We start from the raw sequence: 18957 nt of genomic DNA, 5'->3' as shown, positions 1-18957 counted from the left end.
TGCAGCAGACACCACAGAGGTTACACATGTCCTGGAGGAAGTGGACAGGAGTTTTAGCCAGGAGAGCTGCCTAGGGCAGCCTGGAGGAGCCACACACCAGCTCCGCTAGACTCTACTTTTCTGGGCTGCTGGTGTGGCTCAGAGCTCCCTCTCCTTTTAATTAAACCTGCAACTGCATTTTTCATCTCAAGGACAGGCCACGCATCCAACCACAGTGCCTAGGAGGGAGCTCGGCCAAGCAGCGCTGGAGGGGATCCAGGAATTCTCTGCCAGCCCAGCTCGTCCATGGGGGCCCATAGCTGCCTGCTGAGAGCTGGGAATCCCCATTCTCACTTCATCTCCCAGTCCCACGGTGGGCAGAAACTCAACTCCCTGCCTGGGAGGCCGGCACAGCTTGGGGCACAATGAGGTGCATTGCAAGTGCAGAACACACAGTACTGCAGGACAGAAAGGTTTTGTGCTCACTGCTTCAGGCACCAAGCATGGAAAAGCTTGGTGTCCCCTCTCCTGTGGGACACCCAGCACAGGGGGTGTTGTGTGTTGTGTGCCTCTCCCACCAAGTCTGTCTGGGAGCAAGCTAGGACACACCATGGGAGACTCCAGTTCCTCTCAGTCACCTCTCCTTTGTTGCAAGGTCAGAAGCACCAGTGTGTCCATCCCTATGGGTCCTAGTGAGTTTTCTGTCATGACTCCCCATAGCCGCCAGCCTCTGCTATGAGGATGCACTTGGGGTGAAGGCTGGACTCTCCTGCCTTCCCCTCCTGCTCAGAGACTCAGGACTGGGGACTCTGTGACTCCCACCCCACCAGTGTAAACAGCTTTCCCGATGTTCCATCCCTGCCTCTACCAGGCACAGCAACCACATAACCATGGCAACAGTATCCCTATAACAGCCAGGTACATCTGACATCCCCATGGCAACCAACTCCCGGAACAGCCGATGAAGAGCTTTGCTTCCTTTTGCTGGAGAGGGATGGGGGGGGATCCGAGCCATACCAGGTCAAGTGATGGCAGGGAGCTGGGCACTGGGTTTTTGACTCACTTTTTGAGGCAGCATAAGCCTTCACAGCCTCTGTCCTGACAGTTAGGATGCAGGGGACACAGGGATGCATGAGAAGGTGGCAGCCCTGGGAGCAGTATCATCCCAATTCACCCTTCTGCATCCCAGCTCCATCCTGCCTGCTGGGCTGTCAGTGTCATTGGGCCAGCACTCCCTGCTCCAACACAAGTTTCTTGGAAATGTGCACCCCAAACACTGGTATCGTGCTTCCTGCCACAACCTCCTCCCACCCCAATGTCCACTAAAGAGGTGCTCTGCCTGTTGCCCTCACTCTGCCCTCCTCGGGGGCTGCCTGACCCTCCCACCACTGCCCATCCAATGCCTGCTGTCCGAACTCATCACCCAGCAGCCCTGATGCAGTCTGTTGTTGCAGATGGCAATTGCATGCCATGCAACTTTAATGTGTCAGGCTTGAATTATTGAGCCCTGCAGCAGACTGCGTGCAGGCAGGCAGGCAGGACCCAGCATCCCTCCTCCTCTCCCTGCCCATGTGTGCCCTACCATGCAGCAGAGGGTGGGGGCTGGCCAGAGGTCCAAGTTTTTTGATGTCCCTCTGGGTGCACAAGAGTGCTGTGCCCCTTGTCTAACCACTGTGACTGGGAGGTGTGGGTGGAAGGGTGGCTGGTGGTGTCACCAGATTGGTCACCTGGGCGTTGATGAGTCCCCAGGCAGGTGTGTAGGGAGGGATGTGTAACCCTGCTGTCCCCACCTCAGCATTTTCTCCCTGTATCCTCTTGAAACCCCTGGGAGTCCTCACCCCTCCTGCTCACTGTGCTGCCAGACCCCAGGGAGGCAAAGCCTTTCCACCCCAGTCAATGTAAATCCCATGGTGGATACAGACAGAGCTTGCTCCCTGGCCGGACATGGCTGTCACTGTGCCGCTCTGGGGATGATGAAGGATTCAGAGAATGCCCTGGCTGCTCTCTTATTTTTGCAGTTTGCCTGAAGCACCCTGCAGCCACTCGATGATTTTCTCATCAGAGTAGCAAGGCTTGACTGCCCTCCCCACGCAGACCCATCCATCACCCACGGTTGGCACTACTGTACAGCTCACAGGCACTGGACCTGCCTGTCCTGCTCGGTCCCTGGCTGTCCCTCAGCCCTGCAGGCAGTGCCTGTACCATGGGCAGCCTGAGGCAGCAGCTCTGTGCATGCAAAGGGACCCCCTCTTCCCTGGAGGAACCCATGCACAGCCTGCTTGCTCACCCCTCCTTCTCCCCCATAGCCTAGCTCCAGGTCTCATCGTCCCTACTGCCACCTCCAGCCTTCAGGGGATGGGATCAGGGATCCCTCAAAGCTTCAGCCCCTTCTGCTGCATGCTGGGTGAGGACCAGGTGGGAGCCAGGAACTCACAAGTGGGAGATCCAGCTACAGATGGAGAAAGCCCAGCTCTCCAGGACCCTGTTCCTGGGAAATACACTGCTATGGGTACCTGTCCCATAGAATTGAGACAGAGCTGAGCATGACAAAGCCCAGAGCAGGGACAAGGGGTCCTCAGGGGGACCCAGGGCACTGAGAGCAGCACTGTCCCAGCAGCACATCATGTCACAACACCCAGAGAAGTGAGGAAACAGAAGGGTGGCAGGGCATGCCTGGTTTGGCATGAGGGTAGAGGTGCAGGGGCTGTGGAGATGGGGGACAAAAGGCTTGGCTGTACCCACAGGGACCAGAGCATTGCAGGGGGAATGAATCAAGGGACTCAAACAGCAGCTGCCATGGTCACATGCCTGGAAGGAGCAGCAGATAGGAAAGGAGGACACTGAGACATGGGAAATCAGGGAAATGTGGTGTTGATGCAAAGCATCACGATTTTCTGTTAACTGAGTTTCTTGGAGAGGTTGGTGGGGAAACCTGTGGGGGGCTGGACTCAGGACTTTATCCCTGGCAATTTAGAAGAGGGCTGTTGAAGAACTGCTCTGTCGAGTGGAAAAACCACTTGAGTCGTGCTTAACTTCATCAAGAGAACTGCATAGAAATCAGGGAGCTTGCTAAGAGAAATTAATAGAGCAGCCAGGGGGGGCAGACTGCCTGCAGACAGCATGAGAACTGCTCAGATCCGCATGCTGGAGACTTCCAGTAAATGAACATGTCCTTTAACAAGATTTGCAAGGCCAGCATGGAAAAGGAGCAGAGTGAGTAAATGGGTGGGAAAAGTCACTGCTCAAGGAAGGGAGCCATGCCAAAACAAAGAGCACATGAAAGTAGGGGGAAGGTTGCATGAAAAAACAGAGCAAAACAACCCCCAAACAGCCTTTGAGGAAGATCTTGGCAACAGCTTAAAATTGCAAATAATTTTGCAGGGCTAAATTTGTTAAATTGTTGCCATAGCAATGAGAGTTTGGGGATGTCCAGGGGTGCATAAGGGTGCTGCAGCTCAGATCTACCGCTTTGGATGAGTCTTGGGGTAGGATCTGTGAGTCCTGCAAGCTCTTTCTGTTAGTTCAAGGAAGTCAAGTGTTTCTATCCCTGAAGCAGACATCTATGGCCTGCAGAGGGGTGATGCTGAAGGAGCAGCCTTGGCACATCCTAGCTGGTGAGCAGAGGAAGGGCTGCAATTGCAAGGACAAAGTCTACAAGTACAAAATGCAGCTGCACTTGCTGTCAACTGGTAGGAAATTAAGGCAGTTGCTCTTGTGAGAAATCAGCCTTGCACCAACAGAAATCAAGCTGTTACACCAAATGCAATCCTGGATAAATTTATCTTAAGAAGCAAGCCTGCAGAGGAAGATAAAATCATGTTAGCAGAGGCTGAGAACATTGTCCATAGGATGTAAAGCCACTGTTCTCTTTATGGCTTGCAGATTAAAGTTTTCCCTTAAAAATAATTTCCCCCCACTCAAACACTACCACTAAAATTTCCCTTGAGTCCCAAGTGCTCAGCAATATGTTGTTATGTATGAACAGAGCTCTCAATGGAGACTGCATTAAAAAAATCATATTGAAGCTTCCTGTTGGACTGCAAGAGGTGCCTACAATGAGAGGAATATTACAGATTATTCTTACTTTACATAAATATGCTTCATCACCTCCACAGCTAAAACACAAGGCTCTGCATCTTGAAGAGGAATGTTTTTGGCTAAAATTAAATGGGCTTGGAACAAGTGCAATCCAGAGGCTCCTGGCTCAGCAGGAAGGGAGGTAAGTCCCTGAGGGCTCCGTGTGCCAAGTCCTCCTGAGAAGCTTTGCCCCAGGGCTTGCCTGCAGTCAGCAAATCTCCTGCCAGCACAACTACAAATCCCAGAGATGAGCCCCTGAGGATTGTTGTTCTAATTAACTAATGAAGTCGTCTCCTGTTGGGAAGATGGATAATCTGAGCTGGAGGCTTCCTCCCTGCTGTGGGGGAGGACCTGGAACAACACCCACCTCCTCTCAAAGGACCTCATAAATGTTTGTACACCCCGGGGTTGTACTTGCTGCAGGGAGGTGCCAAGCGCTCCCAGACACAGCAACTCCCTGCACCCTGCCTTCAAAAACCCATCTGACCCCATCCTCTGTCTGCCAGGTCCAAAGACAGCTTAGCTGCTCTCATCTCTGAGTTTTCACTTTGGTCTCATAGTTTTCAGGCAAATCACAAGAGAAAAACTAATGTCTGAGGAGGGTGAAGTCTGTGCAGGATCTCCCTGAGCTGCAGCCATGTGCAGCACAGGATCCACTTCAAAGGGAGGAGCCACTTCATTAAAAAAAGAGAACTGGGGCTTTTGATATCAAGATAAACATCCTGATACACATCAAAGCAGCTTCGCCTCCTTGTCCTTAAACACCCTCTCCCTGCTTCACTTAAGTTCTGGATTTTGGAATTATACCTCTGCCTAATCCATGCTGTGCTGCGTCCTGTCTGGATGGTTGTTTGGCAGGGGAGATTGTGGGTGCTGTTTTGTGGTGTGTGAGACCTCCAGGTCATGTCCATGAGCCTAAACAAGCTGTCATTGCCTTCTGTTCCACATATGAAGACATATGAGCTGCTGGTGAAAGTGATTCTATTTTCATTGAAAAACGTCATGTTTTTAAAAGAAAGTGCAGTAGAGAAGGGGCCAAAGGCCAGCTGGGTTGCCTGAGAGCTCAGTGGCATTCATGCCTCTGGACACCCTGCCCGAGTGGCCACAGGCCCATCTCTGGCAGAAGGCTGGGCATCCAGTAGGCTGGGACAGAGGACTGAGGTGTGAACACTGACCACTGGCACACAGAGAGGCATGAAGATGTAGGGGTGGTGTCTGCACAGGGGCCTGGTAGGAGTCACATCCACCATGGTAAACCTTTCCTTCAGTACTTAGGGATTATGAGAAGGATTTCATAAGGCTCAAGAGCCATGTCCTGTTCCTAATGCCCATATCTTATGCTTTTGCTGTGGCCAGGGGTTTTATCAGGGTGGCCACTGGAGCAGGGCTGCAGGGTGAGCTGTCACCTCACCAAATCACCCTTGTCCTTGGGGCACTCTTTAGGACAGGAAAGAGAAGTGGTTGATGTAGTGAGGAAGACACAGGACTGAGCATTCAACTGTTAGCAGCCAACTACAGACACAGCCCAAAGCTGCTCTCAGGGCAGTCATATCTCAGTTTGGGTCAGTACTCCAGGTTTGTGAGGTGGGACTGGGCTCAAGTGGGCACAGAGCAACACCTCCAGGTCACACTGTGCTGGCTGGGAGCGAGGCACGGGGCAAAGAACTCGCTGCCACCGGCAGGTTACCACCTTACTATTCCAGTTCTTCTAGATATTAAACACAGGCTCTGGAGCAGGGCAGGCCATGCAGGAGGGAGAGAATCAGGAGAGTGGTACAGCTTTCACTTGTTCCAGAATAGGTTAAAACCAGGGAAAAATCCATCCCACAAGCCTCCACTACCCCAGGGATCCATTCTAGCTGCCCTGGCAGTTTGCTGTTGGGTTTCAGCTGCCCTGTGGCAAGCTGTGATTGAGGTGGAAGGAATTGTATGCACAGGCTGCCCAGAGCAGCATCCTCAAGGTTCCTGGGCCACCAGACAGCAACACTAAAATCCTCCTGAGACATGCTGGTGCTTTCACTTGCATTTCTAGCCTGAAGAAGATTCTGCATGCCCCAGAAGAAGCCCACCCTTTTTTTCCTGTGCTCTGGCGGTCACTCCAGCACGGGTCTGGAGGGGGAGAGCCTCACCAGGCAGGGCTTGCAATGGACATCCCCAGGAAAGGCGACAGCTCGGACCTTTCCACATCCACATTCCCATCTGCCAGCCTGTTATCCTTGCTGGAACCGCCACCTGCACTGCGTCCCAGAACTAGGGGACTCCCCCTCGCTGGGGAGAGGCTGGGGGTCCTGTGCTGCCCCACCGCCCCTCTGGCACCGCCCTGAGCCCAAGCTGGAGGGGGGAGCAGGGGCACGGGAAGCGTGGGACATGGGCTGCTTTGCGGGCAGGGGCTAGAGCACACGGCGCCGTGCGAATGCCACGGCCTGGCGTTCGCAGGCCACCCTACCCTCTGCGAGCCGGGCCGGACTGGGCCGGGCCGGGCTGGGCTGGGCTCCGGATGCGCCCGCAGGAGCCCCGGGGCCGCCCCGACCGGGGATGCCCCGCCCGTGACGTCACGGAAGCCACACCTACGCCCTCACCGCTCCCCCACGGCCGCTGCGATTGGGTGACGTACCCGGGAAGACCCGCCCACCCTCTCCTTTCTGAGTTCCTATTGGTCGCTGGGCTGTCGCTCACGGACGGGCTGGGGGCCAGCAGTCCCTGGGCTAGCACCGTGCGTCCCCTTTGCAGCCCCGTGCAGCCCCACCGCCACCCTGCTGCAGCCCCGGCACCCCTCCGTGCACCCCTGCACCCCTCAGTGCCACTCACCGCACTTGACTGCAGCCCCTGCACCCCACTGTGCCCCCCACTGCCCCTTCAATGCCCCCCTCACTACACCTTTCACTGCAGCCCGCTGCACGCTCCGTTCAAACCCCCGGTTCCCATCACACCGCTATATCCCACTTGTACCCCCGGTGCTATCACATGCACCCCTGACCTGCAGACCCCAGGACATCCTCCCCCATCCCCAGTCCCTCCTCAGCAGCCAGCCTCCTCCCATCTCAGAGCTCCCTTCACTGCCAGGGACCTGCACGGAGAGGGGACAGCCTGTCCCACTGCCCCAGCAGCCCAGAGCTCAAAGAATGGTGCTGTGGTGTCCCAGGGCTGGGGGGAGTAGGTGCAGGCTCAAGTGAGGAGCATGGCAGAATGGCAGGGAGCAACCCGAGGCGTTGGGAAGTGTGGTGGTGTGACGGGGATCACAGCAGGCTGGTTGGGAGCACTACAGGGCAATCAGTGGAATGATGGGGAGCACAGGAAGGTAAGTGTGGAGCATGGGCAACCACAGCTCAACCATTGCAACTTCACCAGTGCAAGCAGCAGGGCTCAGAAAGGGAGATCCCACCTTTCTCTTCTCTTTGTCCACTCTTATAAGTCTCAGGGAGAGAAATCCAGGGCAGAGCTGTTTGCAGGCAATCAAGTGACCCCATCACTTGGGGCCAGAGCTGCTGGCCAGCAGCCAGGCGGTTTCTGCTCTTGCTTGGGAGCACAGAGGGTATTTTGTATGCACTGGTGGGAGTATCTTGCTCACCAGGGCTGGCCCTGCTCCCAGCAGCCCCCATAGCCCCCAGCTCCCTGCCCACTGCATCACGAGGCCAGCGTGTCTCTATGGCATGCCCTTCTCTCCAAGCTAGGGTGTATAGCTGGTATGGGATGAGGGACAGTGCAAGGGCGGGGGTCACAGGCTCTCCCAGCACTACCCACCCATGTTTCTCCCATGCCAGATGACGTCTGGGCTGTGATGTTGTTGTTCACTGCTGCTGTGACGCTGTCCCCCCACCACCTCGCTGTTGGGCCCTGTGACTGTGCCCCTGGTCCCCCTCCATGGCCACAGGTGGGGTGCTCCAGCCAGCTGGTGTGTGCACCTGGAAGACATGGGGTGCCCTGGCAAGCTCTTGGAAGATGCTAGGGCAAGCAATGGGCCAGAGTGTGCAGTGGGGAGGGCAGGAGTTCAAGGACATCTAGTTGGGGAGCTACAGGGACATGGGCTGCAACCTCACCCTGAAGGCCATGCATGGCATCCAGGCAGTGGATCCATCACCCAGACATCCTCAACATGGGATGGACAACTGCTTCAACACGGACTGCTTGCCTACCTTCCTGGCTGGGCTTGACTGGCCTCTACACAGTCTCCCTCCTCTTGTGAGAGAAGTGGCCAGCCACCTGCCAGCCCTCCAGCAAGTGGCATCTGGCATGGCAGGACCATTTTCATGATGTCTACACAACGTACACTTCCTCTTCTTGCATGTGGCACGGAGATTCTGGAGGCAGACAGCACACTGCCCCATCCCCATGGAGGATGTGCACAAACTGGTGAAGGTGGTGGGGTCCAGGCAAGAGTCAGAGGCTCCTTTTCTAGGCACAACATGCCATACCATGTCTGCAGCTCCTGTTACCAGATAATGATCCACGTTCTGAAGCAGAAGGATCCCTCCTGGAGCAGGAGGGCCTCACCAGAGTGTGTGGCAAGCCCACAGCACTTGCTCTGAAAGCCCCAGATTGTCCCCTGGAAGAAACCTGCCAAGGACCTGGATACTAAGGGACAATGGCTGCTGCACATGCTGCTTTCCCAGAACAGCATCATCCACCCCAACCTCTTCCCTTGGAGAAGGATGCACCCTGGGCTTCCTGTCCTCCGCTCCTGGCAGCAGCCCTGCTCTGCTCCACAGCCCAGCAGCACATTCCAAAACAAGGCGTGATGCCCACCCCAGGTGCTGCTGTAAAGGGTAGAAAAAGTACATCTGCCCCATACTGTGTGGGTTGAGAGTTTCTTGGAGTCTGTAAATAGCTGAGTTTCCCCTCATGTTCATCTCGAAACTGAGAAGGGGAACATTCCCCAGAGAGGGGGAAAGAATTGGTCAGCTGCCATCACTGGTAGAAAAGCTATTTTTAATTTTATTAAAATGTCTCTCTAGTATAAACTTTGAAAATATCTGGAACCTCTGATATAAAGATCTGTGCTGTGGCTGTGTAGCAAAGCTGTTGCTCCTGTGGCCAGTGATGGTGGCACTCACGGGGTGATGCACCTGGCATTGGGGGACAGCTGAGGCTCCTCTTTGTGATCCAGGGAAGTGTGGGGAGCACCAGGGGAGCAGGGCACTCCAGAGCCACCCTCAAAAAGGGGCATATGGGGGATGTAGTGGCCAATGGGGCCAGGATGGATCTGTGGCCGGAGCAGGAGTTGGTGCAAGGTCTCGCCCACCTGCACGAGACTGTGGGAAAGGAGGTGGAGGTGGGAGACTGTGTCACTGGCCAGGCTCTCCAGCAGTGCCTGCTGCCGCCGTGATGTCTGCAGGATCTGCACCAGCAGTTGCTGGACATTCTGGAGCAAGCCTGCCACGCCAGACCCTGCAGTGAGAGAGGGGTCAATGGCACCTCACCATGGCTCTGAGAGCTCTCTGTGAGGGTGTTGGGAAGCTGCAGGGAGCACCCACCATGCAGGCTTGTGTCTGATGCATCTTCAGCTGTTGCTGGCTGCTCACTCGTGGCTGCTGTCTCATGGGAGCCTGTGGCTGCAACAGCCAGGGGCAGCATTTGGTTTCCTCTTCCCATCCCCAGGGACGTCTCACCAGGAAAACCTGTCACAGAACCTTGGCATGGAGGAAACAACAAGAGTGATGGAGACACCCAAGCCCCAGATTTAGCTTGACTACGTCACAGAGTCCTGGGAGGACACTGTCTCTGGGAGCCCATGCCCCTCTCACTGGCAGGAGCTGTGCCCCGGAGCACAAGGACTTGCTCAGAGCTGCAGACACTTACCGGCCTTCCCCTCAAATCCTTCCTGTTTCGGGTCAGTGTGACAGCCTGGAAGGAGAGCAGACACAGCCTGTGAGCTGTAGCTACCTCTTGCCCCAGGGCACACATGCATGGTAGCCAGGGCATGGTACTCACCCAGGAGGGAGAGGGGAGGGAAGCAGCAATCGGCGTCTGCAATGAGAACCATATCAGACCCTGCCTGTGGGGCTGAGGGAGTTTACTGGGCTGAGCAGGGCAAGAAAAGCCTTACGTGGCATGGCAGGGGGTGTGGGTTGCACTCCTGTAATGTGGTCCCCACCAGCTGCTGGGAGAAAGCAGAGAGGAGAGATACACCTTCTGAAGGGACCTGCTGGTGGGTCACCACCAGCCTGGGGTCTGCCCGGCTTGCCCCGGCCAGCCCCTCAGCCTGACATGCCCTAGCCACAGCTCCAGAGTGCCCTGCAGGGCCCCAAAGCGTTTCAGAGCTAGGTACAAAAGCAGGAGTCACTCACCCACCACTGCAATGCAGCCACCTCTGGGCTGGAAGGCAGCAGCGGCGGAGCAGCGCGCAGCAACGCTACACAACAGACTAGGACTGGAAGAGAAGGAGAATCCCACATCCACTTGAAACTGCAGGGGGAATTTGGGGAGACAGAAGGTAGTTACCCAGTGTGGGAAGATGGCTGGGGTGCCCACGCAAACCAGGCTCAGGGAGGTACCCTGCATCACCTTAGTGCCAAATTCCCAGGAGTGTGAACAGCAAGGGGTGTGCAGATACAGTGGGTGGGTTGAAGGGCAGGGGAGCTGCAGGCAGCTCCGGGACTCACACACAGCCCAACTTCATCTGAAACTTTACAGGGCAAGGGAGGAGCCGGGAACTTCTGAAGGAGAGGGAGTCACATGCCCTGTAATGCCACCAGCCACGAGATTCCTGCGCTATATCAGGGCCACTGCCCCTTCCAGACCTCCTGCCTCATGATCTGCCATACGGCAGCCAGCAGCCTTGCCATGCCCTCAGGCTGGGACTCCCTCCTGCCCTACCCCAGCCATCCCCATCCCCACATGCTCTGGGCCTGGTTTGGAGCCAAAGCCTGCGGAGACAGAAGTCCAAACACATTCATCATCGACCAACCCTGCTGAGGGACATGTGATAGATGCCCTGATCCTCAAAGCCTCCCACTGCCACGATGCCGGCATGGGCTGGGGCTGGAGCCATGGCCATGCAGCTCAGTGCAGCAGGGCAGCTCAGTACTTACGAGTGTCTGGCTCGTCCTTCGCACGCTGCAGCATCGGAGACAGCAGTGTGCAGGGGGTGTCCCCGCCAACGTCCTGCTCTGCACGAGGAGATGAAGGGGTGCAGAAAAGAACTTCAGTAACTGGGGGAAGAGGGGTGTCTGCCATCCCGCAGCCAGGACAAGCCCCACTCTGGCTGCTTGAGCCCACGGATACCTGGTGTCTCTGATGAGGATGGAGAGCGTGTGGCAAGGGCTGACCTGCGCTTTCTGGAGGGCAGCTTCACCACGTCTAGGGGAAGAGAAAGACCATCAACAGACCCTGAATGTCCACGCAGCACCAGTCCTCCACCAGCACCTCAAGTCCAGCCACCCTGCTAAGCCCACACGCCCGTCCTCGGCACGCACCTGGCATCCTCCGTTCGCCGAAGACGGGCCGTCCGGCCGCCTTCCAGATGCTCTTCATGGCTCGATAGTGCGGCGGCAGCCGGGGCGAGTGGTGTCCTGCCCTCCGGCGCGTCTCCCGCTCCGAGTGGAAAGCCTGCTTGAGCGCCTTCCACTTGGAGCGGCACTGGGCCACGCTGCGCCCGTAGCCGGCCGCCGCCAGACCCCGGGAGATCTCCCGCCAGAGCGCCTCGTTGGGTCGCGACGTGGAGGCCATGAGCAGTGCGGCCTCCCCCGAGCCCCCCACCAGCGACAGGAGGCTGCTGACCTCCGCCTGCGTCCAGGCTCGCCCGCGGGGCATGCTGCCGGCCCGCGGGGCCCGGGGGCGCTCGGGCCCGGGGCGGCGGCGGGGCTCGGCCGTGCTCTCCCGAGGGCGCACCGGGAGGATGCCCCGCCGGGGGTGGCACCGGGAACCGCCCCTGGAACCGGGAACCGCCCCGGGAATCGGGAACCGCCCCGGGCAGCGCCGCGCCGCCGATGGTACCGGGAGCCGCACCGGGAGCCGCACCGGGAACGAGAACCGGGAACCGCACCGACCGCCCCTGCGCCGCACCGGGCGCCGCGCCGGGAGCTGCCGGGAGGAGCCGGGAGCCGCATCGAGCATGTGCAGCCCCGGGAGGAGCCGCTGGGAAACGTAGTCCTGGACGAGATAGCCTCCCCCAGCGATAGCCGCCAGCCCGGAGCAGGGTCGGTGTCTGCCCGCGGGCTCCCGGGGGTGCGGGGGATCTCTGCCGCTCCTCCTCACGGCAGGGATGGCCATCACGGCAGCCCGGGACGCTGGGACAGGGGAACGAGCACACAGCTCCCACCATCTGCCAGGGCCGAGATGCAGCTGCAACCCTTTGTGAAAAAATGGGTTTGTAAGCAAACAGCCCATGGCCCTGCTCCTAGGAGAGAGGGGCGTGGGAATGTGGTCTGTGCCCCAAGAATACCAGTCTTCCCTTGCAGTCCCTAGGGCGGATCAGACCGAGAGAGCCACACTTTTTCAAACTGGAGAAGGTTCTGGGGAGACCTTAAGCAGCTTTCCACTTCCAGAAGGGCTACAGGAGAGCTGGAGAGGGACTTTTAACAAGGATGTGCAGTGATTGGAGGAGGAAGAACGGCTTCAGACTGTCAGAGGGCAGGTTTAGGCTAGATATTCATCACAGAATCACAGAATATCTTGAGTTGGAAGGGACCCACTGGGATCACTAAAGTCCAACACACACCCAACAATCACCCCATGTGCCTGAGAACATTGTCCAAATACTTCCTGAGCTCTGTCAGTCTTGGTGCTCCGATCACTTCCCTGGGGAGCCTGTTCCAGTACTCAAACACCCTGTGGTTGAAAAACCTTTCCCTAATATTCAACCTAAACCTCCCGTGATACTGTTCCCTCAGGTTCTGTCACTGGTCACCGGAGAGAAGAGATCATTGTCTGCCCCTCTGCTTCCTCTTGTAGGCTGTGATGAGGTCTCCCCTCAGACTCCCCTTCCCCAGGCTTGAACAAACAAAGTGACCTCAGCTGCTTCCCATATGGCTTTTCCTTTTTTAGGAAAAAATTATTGTGAGGGTGGTGAGACACTGGCACAGTTTCCCCAGGGAGGCTGTTGATGCCCTGTCCCTGGAAGTGCTCAAGCCAGGTTGGATGGGGCTCTGAACAACTTGGTCTAGTGGAAGGTGTCCCAGTCCTTGGCAGGGGGCTTGGAATGAGATGACTTTTAAGGTCCTTTATAACTCCATGACATGGCTGCCCAGCCCAGCCCTGGCTGCATGTTTGAGCCATTCCCACAGCTTGCTTCCCCAAAGCCTGGAGTGTGTGATTCCCTCCTGCTGGGGTGCCAGGATGCTGGCCTCAAGGGCTGTCCCTTGCCCCAAGTGTCTGGCAGTCCCACAACCCCCGCCTGGGCTTTTGTCCCAGGTGGTGCCTCTGGGGACCCCACCAGGAAGTGACACTTTCCATTTTGCATTACGCCCATCTGAGAAGTTGGGCTGGGAAGGGGTTGACGCTGCCCCTGTGGGCTGCAGAGCAGGAGACCAAGGAAGGGATGGAAGAGGGTGTCATGTATGCTGACCTGCGCTTTCCTGCCACACCAGGTAATGTCCCCCCAGCTCTCTCAGGGGGTTCTCTGCCCTCCTGCAGCCCCTTGCCTTCCCCAGAAATGTCCTCCCAGACTTGCTCCCCCCACTCCCTCTTTTTGGGTGTCCTCTCTCAAACAGCTCCTCTCCAGCCCTTTTGCCTGCTCTCGGGGTAGGGGACAGGAGGGGCTCAAGGGCAGGGAATACCCACTGCACACCCATGCCACAGCACAAATATTTCCCCTCTCTGCTCTCCCCACCAAGCAGTGTGTGCAGAGAGATAATTTCTAGGACAATCAAGCTGCTGTAAAAGGGCTCTCCCCCAATTTTCCCTGACATCCCACCTGGGATTCACAGGTATTTCCTGGCTCCAGGTTCCCCACTGCTCCTCCCAACCCCTGCCTCCCCTCCCAGAGTTAACTCCTTTTCTTAGCTCCTCAGCAGAGAGTACGTCTGCCCTGGTGCTGGGCAGCCCTCAGTCTGGGTCTCCTCTCCCTGACGCTCCTGTTGGTACAAATCATCCTGGTCAGCCTGAGTTTCCACTGTAAGTACAGCCATCCAGTGCCCAGATCTCTGCAGAGGGGGTCCTGGGCTCAGGGCTGGTACCATAGCACTTGTGTACTCACAGACTGAGCTGCAGCTTCACGGAGATGGGCCCTTCTGTGTGGGGCTGAGGGCATTGAGGGTTCTGGGGCAAGCAGGAAAATTGGTGAGGCAAGACACCACCTACGTGGCTGGTAAAGGAAGCTGGGGCGACAGCGTGGGCTTGGGGAAAGCCACTGTATCACATAGCAGTGAAAGAAAGGCGGGAGGGAGAGCGCTGATACTGAAACTGAAAGACAGAAGCACTTTCCCTGGAAGCTGTTAGGTGGAGGGCTCCCAAACACAGCAAAATCTGCAAGGACCTTGCAGGTTTGTTGTACCTAAAGCAGGGCACACCACACCCACAGCCATGGGGCTGTCCTGTGGGAGAGGACACTGGGTGCTGCTGGGGCCCAGAGGTGCTGGCACACACCTGTGCTCTTCTGCTATAGATTTAGTGCAACAACAGACGAGCAGTGCACACGGTCTCTGGAGTACAGAGGAGAGCCCCATCTATGGGAAACAGACACTGGAAGGTAAGAGATCCTGGCTGGCTCCTGGATAAGGTTTGGAGAGGGCCTTACTGCTTCTTTCAAGCAGCAGGATCTGTCCGTACTCAAGGATGATTCCCTGAGCTCTACCCCTACATATTCCTTCACCTTTACTGCCTGTTCTCCCAGCTTATGGCATGGAGAGCTGCCCCAGCACTGCTGAACAGGCTGAACTGCTGGGACCCCTTTAGAAGAGGTGACCTCAGACAGCTCAGTGTTACCTGGGCATGCCACCAGCACCAGGCTCATGGATGCCACCAGCATCCCCGTGTCAGGTGGCATCAGCTTCTGGTGCAGCTGAAACCTTAACTGAGTTCCCAGCGCTTTGGAAACTGTGTTTGTATCACCTCCCCAAACTTGCAGCTCCCTGTTCTGCTCAATGCCAGCATCTTCCTGTAACTAGACCCTGTTCCCAGGGCTCTGGGTTCGGAAGCTGGGCTCCCAAGTGAGGGCAAGTGCAGAGTGGTCTCTGTGGAGCAGACATACACAGTGGGTTGGCTGGTGCCCTTGTCCCTGTTGAAATGAGTCACATGGACGCAGTTCGAGGTGTGGTGAAGGAAAGAGAAAACTTTATTTTTTCTCTCAGTATTTATAGGTTTCTGACCACGACCAGGGATTGGATAGTCAGGTTAACACCTTCCCAACTACACTGGCCATGAGAGATGTCCATCAAAAGGCATATCTTTAATGGAATGTATAAACACCTATGTTTATAGTTACTTTCCTGGGAAAGTGGCTAAAACTTATAGAAAAACAATATCGAGGGCCTTATTCTCAGGGCAACAGTGCCCTTACTGTCCGCTGTCACTCTCCTGGTCCCTTGGGCTGGGGGCTGGTGGCAGCCCCTGCCAGCTGCCCCATCCCACCTGCTGTGTTTCTGGTGTGCAGGGCAATGCCAGTTTTGCCCACTTGGCTGGCTCTGGGATGCGGGGCAGTGCTACTACTTCTCCTCTGCCAAAAAGAGCTGGGAGCAGAGCAGAGAGGATTGCTGCTCCAGAGGGGCACAGCTGGTCACCATCCAAGCCAACTCCACTCTGGTAAGTGCACCCAGCCTGGCCTGACAACTTCCTGCTAGCATAGGGCTGTCCTGGTGACCACCTCACTGTCCCTCAGCAGTCACCCATGCAGAGCATTGTCTCAGCTTCCTGGCCCATGTGCCCAAAACCTAGCAAAGCCTCCAGGCAAGGAGCTGGCAATGCTGTGCCCATACAGCCCAGCCCCCAGGGGATGTTCCCCCAGGGGCTCATGTGGGTCCTCTCCTGTGCTAGGCTTTCCTGGTGCGCACAGCTAACATGGATGTCTTTCATGTGGGGCTGAAGAAGGATGGCTTCAGGTCTGACTGGAAGTGGCTAGATGGCACCACACCAGAAGGGTGAGGCTATCAGCATGTTCCCAACTAGGGTGCTGAGGGTCCAGCATCAGGGCTCGGGGTGGTGACAGGGACAGGCATGCAGGGATGTGATCAATATTTTAGCCACCTCTTTTCTTCCCAGGATTTCACTGGGGCATTTTAGGGAAGGGGCATTTTTATCAGGGGCCTAACCCTGGTGCCCACACTCTGCCTGGGTGAGGGGCTGCAGGGAATCCCACAAAAGCAGGGTCCCAGTTTGATTGGTGCTGAGCCCTGCTAGGATTGAGCTGGGGGTACTTTGTGAGTGATGGGGCTGGAGGCATCAGGACATGTGGCCTAACTGGGAGGAGGCTGACAGGAGACAGTGCTCCACGGGGAGGGTGAACTTTGCCTCCACAGCATCCCTGTGCAGTGTCTGGTCCCTGGCTGCAGAACTTGCTGATGGGACAGCCTAAGTTCTTCCTGCCCATCCCATCTCAGCCCACTCTCTCCCTTGCAGGATCTTCCCAACCCCGCGCTACACCAGGTCTTTCCAGGCCTGTGGCAGGGTGTCAGGCTTGGGACTTTTAGGTGGCTCCTGCACAGAAGCCCTCAGATGGATCTGCAAGCAGAGTGCAGCCTCTCTGCAGTGGCTCCAGTCCTCGCCTCCTGCCTTCCTCTGGGGGAACACCACCTACAGCTGTGTGAGGCCGTGATGGCTGTGGTGACCCCCAGCCTGTGCCACCACCCTTGTTCCCTGCCTGACCCCAGTCCATCAGCATTCTCAGGCTTTTCTGCCTCCTAGCCCAGACCTCTTTACCCTCCAAAACTCTGTACATTGCCAATAAATTATCCCAACAATTGCAGCTCGCTTTGTGGTATGGTGGGGGTAGGATAGAGGTGCATCCTCCAGCTCTCAGGCTCGGTTGCATCACTGACAAGTAGGAAATTGCATCTGCTGCTCTGTGGCCAGGAGCCAGCATTGAGCCAGCAGCAATCCAAGTATCACCATGGCCCAACAGCACCGTGAAGCAGCTCCTGTGCAGGCTGGCACAATCCCTTGAAAATTCTGGGCTTTCTGGTCGAGGTGGTTGCCTGGGGCTTTTGCCTCTTGGGGCATGCTGCTGAGAGACCCTTTGCCTCTGCGGGCCCATGGACTTGGGCTGGGCAGCAGTTTGTTTGCTGGTGCCTGCCCAGTCTGAGGAGATTCCAGCAAACACCCTCGCTTTGTTTTGAGGCTGGGTTATGCGTGAGAACCTAAAAGGCCTACTAGGGCTTGGTTTGGAGTTGTTTGATCCAGAGGCAGTTCTGGTTTCAGTATAAACAACCAGGGTTGTTCCAGCAGCCTGCAGCTCTGGCACAGACCTTGCTGGGGCTCCCTCCCAGCACATGCAAAAGACCAGGCCCCCACAGCCACTGCACCCTGTCAGCCTGAGCAGCACTGGGAGGTGGAAGGTGTTGCATGGGGAAGTGTAGCCGTGCTGTGGCCTGTACCCATGGGCTTGGGCTCATCACAGCCTGGGAACCTGAACGCAGAGTATGCTGAGCAGTAGGGAGCTCATTCACCCCCCACCCCCTAAACTGAGAGCATACACAAGAAGAAAACCCACTTTTTGCAAATAAAGCAGCTACTTCTGCTTTTCTGCCTATGAATATGTGTCTCCATGCAGCATGGTCGTTGCCACACTCTGCCACCTGACCAGAATGGAGAAGGACAGGACTGAGTTCCTGGACTACTGCTGCCCAGCCACCTGCATGGCCCAGAGTGTGGCCTGCACTGACCTGCAGTTTGCTGAGGCCCCTGCTCACTTCCCCCATGTGCCTTGCAGACCCCAATGAGGATGACATTCACTACAAGAACCTGCTGCTGGGGCTAGTGCTGACAGTGGCCAGCCTTGGTGAGAACCCAGCTGCGCTCACTGCCACAGGCATACCCCAGCAAGGGTGAGCACTGGGTGATGGGACTGTGGGGTGATGCCCATGGGCATTCATCTTGTTGCAGGTTTCCTATGGAGGAGTCTCAGATGTCTTGTTCCACAAAGCCATTTATTCACAGCACAGTAACACAGAAACAGCTCAAAGTGGTTCCTCTGAGGAGGGATGCCCAGCAAAGGAACCCCTGGGCTTTTATCCCCTCAATGTCTGCTTGTACTCAGACCTTGGTCCTCCTCCTCAGTTCTCTTCTCCTGCCCCCTCTCTGTGTCCATCCACCTTGCTTTTGTCACCCCTCTCCTTCGTTATCCAAAAGGTCAGCAATTCCTAGCTCCTGCTGTCTCTCTCAGTGTCCATGTACCTGTCTGTCATCACTCATCTTCCTGCCCTTTGCTGTCCCAGGCGCTGGCAACTCACAGCCTCTCGCCTCAGGCTCCCACCCAGGGCTCAGTCTGCACTTCCATCTGCATCTCTAACTGCACCTTGCAAGCCCAGCTACCTGGAGCAGAGGTACTCCTCAACAAGGGGACATCTGTACCAGCCTTCCAGCTCACCTCTGCTGCCTTCCACTCAGGGTGGTTTGGTGAAGGTAGGTAAGATGGTGTCATTGGTGTCCCTTTGAGGACTCTGTCAGATTTCCTGGCTGCCCCTTGCCTCTGCCACTATTTGCTGCTGGCTCATGTCTTGCCCTTTCCTATCCCTACATCACCTGTCCGGAGCTGAGCTTTGTTCTCCCACCTCGATACCAGGAAGACGTAGCACAACCCTGAGCATGCAACCATCCAGTATGGAGGTGGATTTACCAAGGGCAGGTGATGCCTGTCTGACCTGCCTGCTGCTGTGGGAACAGTGGGTTGTGGATAAGGGGAGAGCAATGGGGGACATTTATCAACCTTTGATGTCTGGCACATGGCTTTTCATGGTCTCCTCACTTGCAAAGTGGGGATATATGAGGTCAGGAGAAGAGAAGAGAAGAGAAGAGAAGAGAAGAGAAGAGAAG

General features: G+C 56.5%; 2 protein-coding genes across 2 annotated transcripts; one reads left to right on the top strand and one right to left on the bottom strand.

Moving 5' to 3' along the window:
• Positions 1-9005: 9005 nt before the first annotated feature.
• Positions 9006-12264, bottom strand: LOC107215779. The gene is made up of 8 exons (XM_015652142.2): positions 11469-12264; positions 11278-11352; positions 11085-11162; positions 10100-10150; positions 9985-10020; positions 9853-9897; positions 9528-9683; positions 9006-9441 (listed from the first exon to the last, which is right to left on the bottom strand). The coding sequence occupies exons 1-8, from the start codon at positions 12262-12264 to the stop codon at positions 9104-9106; spliced, it is 1575 nt and encodes a 524-aa protein (XP_015507628.1). The 3' UTR covers positions 9006-9103.
• Positions 12265-13143: 879 nt separating this feature from the next.
• LOC107215945 (natural killer cells antigen CD94-like) lies at positions 13144-16891 on the top strand. Its single transcript, XM_015652339.2, has 6 exons — positions 13144-13580; positions 13996-14106; positions 14597-14680; positions 15584-15732; positions 15964-16067; positions 16546-16891. The coding sequence occupies exons 1-6, from the start codon at positions 13532-13534 to the stop codon at positions 16739-16741; spliced, it is 693 nt and encodes a 230-aa protein (XP_015507825.1). The 5' UTR covers positions 13144-13531; the 3' UTR covers positions 16742-16891.
• Positions 16892-18957: the final 2066 nt, after the last annotated feature.

This window comes from Parus major, chromosome Z (assembly GCF_001522545.3).
Source record: "Parus major isolate Abel chromosome Z, Parus_major1.1, whole genome shotgun sequence".
In the NCBI taxonomy this organism is placed as follows: Eukaryota; Metazoa; Chordata; class Aves; order Passeriformes; family Paridae; genus Parus; species Parus major.
The sequence above is the reverse complement of the archived record's forward strand: the minus strand, read 5'-3'. Positions and strand labels throughout refer to the sequence as shown.